Source organism: Phytophthora infestans, genomic scaffold (assembly GCF_000142945.1).
Source record: "Phytophthora infestans T30-4 supercont1.114 genomic scaffold, whole genome shotgun sequence".
NCBI classification, from domain to species: Eukaryota; Oomycota; class Peronosporomycetes; order Peronosporales; family Peronosporaceae; genus Phytophthora; species Phytophthora infestans.
The window spans coordinates 101,966-110,419 of NW_003303645.1; the positions used below are offsets into that span (position 1 = coordinate 101,966).

Below are 8,454 nucleotides of genomic sequence, written 5' to 3' on the forward strand. Positions count from 1 at the left end.
CCCCATCCCCACGTCTCGCCAAGGACACTCAAGCTTCACCACTTGAACTTTTCGGAAGTTACCGAGAGAGCAAGATCCCGCCCTACCGACGGGTACACAAGGTGAGAAAAGTTCAGCAGAACACGGATCATCGGTGGACCCCCTCCGTTAGTCGGTGTCTGGGCGCAGTTGGTAAGTTGGATCTGGCAATCTCGCAGATTTTGCTGATCCCGCTACACCACACTGATGGTAGATGGCTCGACGGTACAGCCGGAGTCCGGAGCGCCACCTCCAGGCACGCACCCAACGAGCAGCCTGCCGCCCGCCCTGCCATGCAAGCCGCCACAGCCCTTAAGGCTCCGCCCGCTGCTGCTGTCCCCCTTGCTCCTTCCATCCTTGCTCTCCTTTCTGGCCTTGCTGCCGTTCCTCTTTTCGTCGCCGCCGCCGTCGTCGCTCCTCACCACCTTTGTAACGGGGTGCGTAGCCCTAAGTGTACCCCTAGTTACATGAGGTGTGACACGTCATACTTCGAATTATTTGGTACAAGGTACCAAGGTCGTCCAAAGCCAACCACTGGCTGATGACATTGCTTTTCTATAGGTGACTTATAGTTTGTATTAAACCCAAGCTATATCTACCTCTAAATATACTCAGTTTACTTTCTACCTTAAATAGGTCACTTCGCTCCCTTTTCGATAAAAGGGGACCTGTGAACTGCCGTTCACTGAGAGTTTGTAAGCTCTCGGAAGCTAACTTCCTCTAGCGCAAGGTGCTGTGTGACCCCGTCACAACCTTCCTTTAGTTTGCATAAAAACGTTTAGTGTGTGGCCCACAACATCTAAATTTAGATTTTATATATTTGTTTTGAGGTTATTACCGTCCATTTGGTACAAGTCCTAAATTTTGAAATGAAGTTCTTAAAAGACTTGTGGGCGAAGATGTCGGATCAATTTGATGGCGTTGCAGCAGCTCCTGAGCCACAGGAGTCGCTAGCTGAATTGTTCGAGCAGATGCGAGTGCTGGACGCCATGCAACAAATGCGCGAGTGGGACTCGGCGAAGTTGCAGGCGGAGCTGTCGCTAGCGTTCTCATCTGTGCCTCATGCACCTTCGTTCTTCCTACAGTGTGTCGATCGCTACGGCCAGCTACCGGACAAGCAGGTAGCCCACATATCGCAGTGGGCCGAAACCGCTGTGGCTTGCATTAAGCTTTGTAAGGATCCACAGATCTCTCCGGCTGACAGTCTACTGGCTGGTTCCATGCTGCCGGCCTTCAAACGCTCGCGCATGCCCTTCGTGGCCGATTTCGCCCTCGCCTACCGCGTAGACGTGGAGACGCTCACATCCTTCTGCTCGCTACTTCTCAAGACCCGCGTGGGGCTGGCTGCGCACTTCATGGATTGTCTGAAAATGAAGTACCTCTTGCCGACCGACGTTGTTCTGGAGGCTGTCATGAAGCAAAAGGATTTCCGCACGGGTGACATGTTCGCCAAAAACCACAGAGAAACCCAGAAGAGATTCGTCCAGATGTTGATCGACGGTAATGTGCAGGATAAAGTGATCAAGAAGAGACTTTCATTGTTCAAGCTGAAGGCCAGCGCCTTTCCAGTCTACTTCGAACGGTACGGCGCTCAACGTGCTGGAGTCTTAACTAAATTGATACTTATTCAACAACGAGTTGTTTGCTTTTGTAAACAGTCGACAGAAGGCTACGCTAAGGTTCCTTGTCTACTCGAAAGAGTACGAACAGGCCCTGCAGTTCGTCGAGGGCTCCGAAGATCTGAAATTGTACGCGTGTAAAATGATCATCCGACATGCCGGCGCGGGAAATGCTGCCACTAAGCAGTTTATTTTTCAGGCGGGTCTTGCGTACTTATTTCCCGAAGTGGATACGAGTGCAGAAGACGGCAAGGCTTTTAAAAACCAAGCCGATCTGCCTCCACTTGACTCGTGTCTGTCAGTGGTTGATGCCATCGGTGAAGCCAATATTGTCTTTGTGGATACTCCAACGGCATTGCAGCAATGTGTAGGTCACCTTATCGAGCAGCCAGCTATTGGTTTTGACTCGGAGTGGAAAGCAGTGCATGAGGTAGCTTCTTCGGAAGGGACTGCTGCGAAGTGTGCACTTCTCCAACTAGCATCTCGTGAGAAGGCGTTTGTCGTGGATGTGGTGGCCTTGATTGAGCATGGAAATATTTTACTCCCGCTTTTTCAATCGGAATCCGTGATCAAGTTAGGCTTTGATACGAGAGGTGACGTGAAGGCTCTGCGTTCATTTTTAACCGGAAACTACACCGCTGAGAACGTAATGTCAATGCTGGTTGATCTGCAAGCTGTCACGCGAAAGCTTCCCACGCAGAAAGGAACTAAAGTCGAAGTTAAGGGTGGCGACGGTAGTAGCAGCAATGCCAACACTTTGGTGGCAAACAGCGAGGCAACAGGAACTGAGACTAGGTCCAGAAAATGGAAGCACACGCGTAGCAAGGCCAGTGAAAATGATGCCAGTGCAAACTCCTCGCGTTTGGGTTTGGCAGCGATTGCAGCAACTTATCTAGGTCTGCCTTTAGATAAGCGTGCGCGAATGTCAAACTGGGAACGGCGCCCACTTACGCAAGCTCAACTCCATTACGCCGCTCTCGATGCACACGTGCTTGTTCAAATCTACTACAAGATGCAAGAGCAACATCCAGTTGATGTCTTCGACGCGGTCTTGAAGCGATGTACACACATTTCTGTCAGGTAATGAATACAGTAACAATTCCTTAGAAACGACGTCATGAACTGGGCTAGATGTCTTTACCTGTGCAAAATTATTGTGAATCGGCGGAGAGATACAGTGTCCAATTCGGCCAGAGTTATGCTGGACGCACTAACGTTTCAGGAAGCCCACCAAGTTCCACTAGTGCGATTATTTCAACCAGAAGACAAAGATATCCCTCAATTTTCAGACTGTCTTCGAATAACGTAGTTAAATCCATCGGCCCCGATGCAGACATCGATAACAACTATCGGATGCGGACTGCCGCATGTATTCTCTATCAGCTCATGTAGCTCGCTAGGGCGTCTGCAAAATCGACTTGACCACAATTCTCCATACAGAAGAAATGCTGTTGGAGAGCCTCCGGTAGCGCCGTCACCTTCAGAAAAAAATCATTGAGCTTCTTTTGCAGCTCCTCCTTTTCCTGCAAGATCCGTTCGAGTAAAAATACATTAGCGACTGGTTGATATCACAACTAAACCCGAGAGCAATTATCTTACCTCGTTTGTCTTTCGCAGTTGATGCGTCAGTTCCTGCAGTTCACACTCAATTCGGAAGGTTTTCTCGCCCAACTCTAGCTGCAGCTCGGCAATTTTCTCGTTGAGTGCTTTCTCCTTCTCCTCTGCGGTTTTGATAGTCAACGCCAGCGTATCCACTAACTCGGTACGGTTATCCATCTCGCGCCGTAATACAACTTCCAGCTCTTCCACTTTTGCTGCAAGCACCCCCTTTTGATTTATTGCATCCTGCTGGGAGTGCTCTAGAACAATTGCTTTCTCTTGCAGCTTGGCATTTTGACGTTTTTGGTCGTTTAGCTCCTCTCGAAGCCTTATGGCTTCACTTCCATCGATTTTCACACGGGCAGCCTTCGCTTCATGCATCTTTTGCATCGTCTCCATTTCACGCGCCATTCCAGCGCGCAGCTGGGCTTCTTCTTGCTTAAAGTGCTCTACAAGAGCCTCCTTCTTATCTGCAAATTCTTTCTGAAGGTGAAGCCGCAGCTCTTCCAAGCGAGACTCACTAAGCTGTTGAGTCACCACATTTTCAAGTTGACGGAAAGCTTGAATTGCCTCGTGCTGGTAAAAGTCGCGAAGTACCCGAGCCTTCTCGGGACCAAGCGCTTTCTCGTTATACTGCTTGTCAAATTCTTGGATTGCATCCAACAATGCAGTAAATGTTCCACCGCCACGTATATATGTGGCACGTGCATAGAGTTCTGTCCACAAATTTTGTCGTAGCTCCTCGCAGTACACGTGTGACTTTTGCGTGAGAGTACTCAACTCAGTCGCGTAGTGAGCGCGGATATCTGCTTTGAGTTTCGTGCGAACAGTGCGATGCCTTGACGACTTGTACTTACTCGCTGAATGGTAGACGTCCATGCTGAGACGCCAAATCTCTTCGTGCAGTTGCTTGAATGCATCCAGCTCCATGGGTGGATGCTCTAACACAGCTGGATGCACACAGTCTACATACGTGTTCAACGCGTCCTCAGCCAGTACTCGACACTTGTCCCCCGCAAAGTCGTCCCAAGCCGTTCCAAAGTCCAGCGGGTTTTGTTCTATCACCTGAATTGACAGATTGCGCAGAAGCGAGCTCAGCATCTCGCCCGTCATCTCCAGCCCAAATAACAATTTGACTGTCGCGTGTGTCCCACAGAAGTCGTCAAAACTCATCTCTGCAATACTGCCAGGGTAGAATATCCCCATTTTCTTGAATCTAAGGAGACTCTCGAGTGCTTCAGCGCTATTTGCTTTCCCCTCCGTCTCAGCGTCTGCCAGCTTGTCTACTAGCGAGCGACTTGGAGACCAGTCGATGTTCAGCATCTTGGGCAGCATTTCGAACACTTCCATTGTTACAAACTCTCTCATTAGCGTCCGAAACAATGACTGGAACTGCGGCAACGACGGCATGAGGCAGTGCGTGGACCCGATCTCGTCGTAGGACGAAATCACTAGCGACGAGAGCGCGCAGAAAGCGCCGACGAGCTGATCAAGACCTGAGGATGAACCGTCCTCCGTCGTATTAACATCCATCACCAACACATGTAAATCCCCTTCTAGATACTTGACACTGGCCAGCAACAACAGAGACTCATTACTCGCAGAGAGAGCTGCTTCCTCCTCTCCCAGAACTTTAGCCATCAGTTCGCCCCTCGCTGCTCGGGTCGACGGTGGACCTAGAAGAATGACGACGGCTAAACGTTCCTCATTCAACTCCTGCTCCAGTACCAGTGCGCCGCCGGGTGTCAGCGAGCCGGACGCGTCCGCCAACGGTACATTGCGCCATGTGGTGGTACGTGTTGCATCCATTTTGTCAATTGACAAGTCTTTCTCCACTAAGGTACATGTACGTTTACCTGCTTCAGCTTACCAATCGCTCCGCTCTAACCTTCGGGAAAATATCATTTATACCCACAGAAAGGACAACAACAATGGCAGTACTGCACCCCGTTTTCGCGGGGGTGGACCTTATAGGATTTAAAAATAAATCAGATTTTAGCATGGTTTATTTGGACTAAAGATCATCACATTCGGAAGTTTATCAAAGGTCCAAGGGCGCGAAAACGGGGTGCAATACTGTACATGTAACGTGAAGCTAATATTGTGAAAATCGCTCCGCTTCTAACCTTCTAGCCTGTCGGCTGTCCGTCCGTCTGTCCGTCGCATTCCCCCGCATTCCCTCCGCACAGGATTGTTCTGAAGGTTGGAACACCTATCATCATGATTAGAAACCTGAATAGCGACGCATGACTTTGCAACGGAACGCGGCTTCGGGTTGTGTCACTGCGCGCGAGAAGCATCGAGGCCAGCATTATGTCCGGGCCGTTCAAGGGTAAGAAGGTGTTCATTCCTCGGATCGTCTTTTACAGTGAGGACGATGACCAGGAGTTCCCGTTCAAACTCAAGCGTAAGCAGTTCCCCGTGGTTCCAGCGTTTGCCATGACTATCAACAAGGCCCAAGGACAATCGATTCACCACGTGGGTATCTACTTGGAATCACCGGTCTTCGCACATGGGCAGCTTTATGTGGCGTTGTCGAGAGTGACTTCAAGGAAGGCGATCAAGATTGCTGTGGATCCAGAGGCCATCGATGAGGACGGGAACGTACACACCAACAATATTGTGTACAGGGAGATCTTTGGAACGCGGACTTGGTAGGTCACGTAATGCATTTAATACATTTAGCTTAGATTTCGAAATGTTCTTTAATCCGCCGCAGCGCAGCGGAGGCGGTCAGCCCACACTACACCAACCAACCATGCCCTAGCGTCCGCGGAGCGGACGCCCAGACCGCTAGTCTCCCCACTTCTAACCTTCTAGCCTGTCGGTCTGTCCGTCCGTCTGTCCGTCGCATTCCCCGTCTTGCTGCTTTTTCCTGCCTTTTCGCATGGCTACACCCGGCCTGTCTAATACAGTTTTCTCCCATCGTACCACCCGCGCCTATCTTTCTGACTTGACTTAACTATGCCTAAATTACAATTATGGCAAAAACGCGGACACAATTAACTCGCGCCCTGATTGGGCAGTATTATCCGACTCATTTTTTATTCAAAACACAAAATTGGATTTTGAGCGACGGCGCGAAGAGGACAAGGTGCGCTGGCTGTATAATAGCAGTAGGGTAGTTTTAGATGTATATGCATGTATGTACGGGCGTGGGGCTCCTTGTACTACTATATATTCAAGAGAGATCTCTCAGGATACAGTCTGAGGCTTGCCCGAGACTCCAAAGTGGTATGGCAGTTGGTAGCGATAGCAATCAGGTTGGGGTGGGTGTGACTGGGAACGTCTACCACCATGCACGCGCCTAGGGGTCCTAAACCCACCGCGAGTGTCCACGCTCCAAAAGCGAGTGGTGCGTGCTGCCAATTGGCCAAACCGAAGTTGCAGCCACGTGCGGAAGAGTCGTTACAGCCCCGCAATACATAGGTGCTCTTAAAGTGTGAGCTCCCACATCAAAACACACTTTGCGAGAGCACTTCTGGCGGGACGGAAAGGAATGCAGCAGTCGGTCTCACAAGAGCAAGGAGCCCAAGACCAAGTGCAAGGACAGCTCAAGAACAAGAGATCAAGACAAAAAAAACACTTTAAGAGCACGAGTGAGCCCCGCGCCTGTACACTTAAATAGCATAGCATCAGAATAGACAGTTTTAGAGCATTTTCGGAACTGTGTGAGCCCCGTGAGGGGCTGGGTCGTTCTCGGACACCCTGCGCATACTACTGACATGACCTGAAGGGCTGGACGGTATCGAACAGACCTGGGCAACCACTCAACAGGGATGAGGCAACAGCTTTGACGTACCCAAGAGGCAACAACGCGATGCGGCGTCTGAATTACCATGTACAGCTGCTTGGTCCACAGCGGTGCAAGGTAATTTGGACCCGCGGAACGTGAGCTGAGGGCTGTAACACGTCGGCCAAGGGAAGGGCCTAAGCAAAAGCTGACTGGACCAGCAAGCCGCCTGGAGTGACGATACCCCTAAGTTGTTTGGAATCCGAGGAGCCGGGATGGAAATGACAGTGATGTGTTCTATTCACAGAGGGCTTCTGGATTAGTACTGGAAAGGAAAGTTCGGGGTTCTATTCGAATACCACGTTGCTTAAGCTACCGTGTCCATGTTCTGGTGCTTATATTATAAAATAGCTGTAGAATAGCTCCCAGTGCACTTAAACTTTCGAGTCTAACCGCCCATGTAATTATTTTCCATTTTAATCAGGCGACAGACGCTTTCAAGATAGAAGGACATGGCAAGAGCCCAGAGGAAAAGAAAAAGGTTCCCAACTACTGTGTAGCGGGCTTTGGCGCAGAATTAACTCGACTAACTGTGTCTAATTATTAGAATTACCCGCGAGGATTTAGATGAGCGCGTACAAACGAGCACGGCAGGAGAATGCTTCGCCCACGCAACTGGAACCGAGGAAAGATAGGCAGCTCCGTAAGCAAAGCTTCGTAAAGCAGAGGCACGCTATCGCAAGGCAATCCAGAAGTTGGAGCAGCTCGACTTGGCTGAGAGCTCACGCCGCATCTGAATCAGGACTGATAAGAGTATCCAGTTCAGCTGTAGAGAGCTCGAAGAGAAGCGATGCCGAAAGAACAAAGGGATCAGCGAAAAGAGCAAGAGCGGTTTCGCCGGCGGTCTCGGCAGTATAAGAAGGGCCTCGCACACCACGAAAGTTTTGACCCTTCCACAGTTTCCGGGGGTCGTCACTACTTTACGCGTTACATGGATGACAACCGAGAGAAGGAGCGGGTTTGTCACTACTGTAACGCTTGGAAGTTTCCCAAAGAGACAGACGGATGCTGCTGTCGTAACGGACTGGTGTTTGTTCCATCTTCGCGAACAGCACCTAATGCTCTACTATCACTTTTCGAAAACCCGACCTTCATGCGGTCAATCCGAGCCTACAACAACGTATTCGCATTTACGTCCATGGGAGCTTCGCGGTCTCGGCCTCTCAACGTCGACGAAAGCGTGACACGGAATGGTGTCTACAACTTCCGGGTACAAGGGTCAGTGTGTCATCGCATGGGGTCGTTACTACCTCCTACCTTCGGTCGCTCCATGTATGCCCAAGTTTACTTTAACGATCCAGATATGGATGCACGTGTGCGAAGCCGTATGAACATGACGCAAGGCCTCGATCGTGCCGCCATGGAAACAATTGACCAGATGATGGTGGCGCACAACCCGTATACACAAGAATTTATCAACGTGCG

At 50.3% G+C, this 8,454-nt stretch overlaps 2 protein-coding genes across 2 annotated transcripts; one reads left to right on the forward strand and one right to left on the reverse strand.

Moving 5' to 3' along the window:
- Nucleotides 1-917: 917 nt before the first annotated feature.
- On the forward strand, nt 918-2,721 carry PITG_19692 (uncharacterized protein; the record flags this gene model as incomplete). Its single annotated transcript, XM_002895977.1, has 2 exons — nt 918-1,600; nt 1,677-2,721. 2 exons carry the CDS (start codon nt 918-920, stop codon nt 2,719-2,721), a joined length of 1,728 nt encoding a protein of 575 aa, XP_002896023.1.
- Nucleotides 2,722-2,983: 262 nt separating this feature from the next.
- PITG_19693 (uncharacterized protein) lies at nt 2,984-5,045 on the reverse strand (the record flags this gene model as incomplete). Its single annotated transcript, XM_002895978.1, has 3 exons — nt 2,984-2,997; nt 3,076-3,160; nt 3,237-5,045. 3 exons carry the CDS (start codon nt 5,043-5,045, stop codon nt 2,984-2,986), a joined length of 1,908 nt encoding a protein of 635 aa, XP_002896024.1.
- Nucleotides 5,046-8,454: the final 3,409 nt, after the last annotated feature.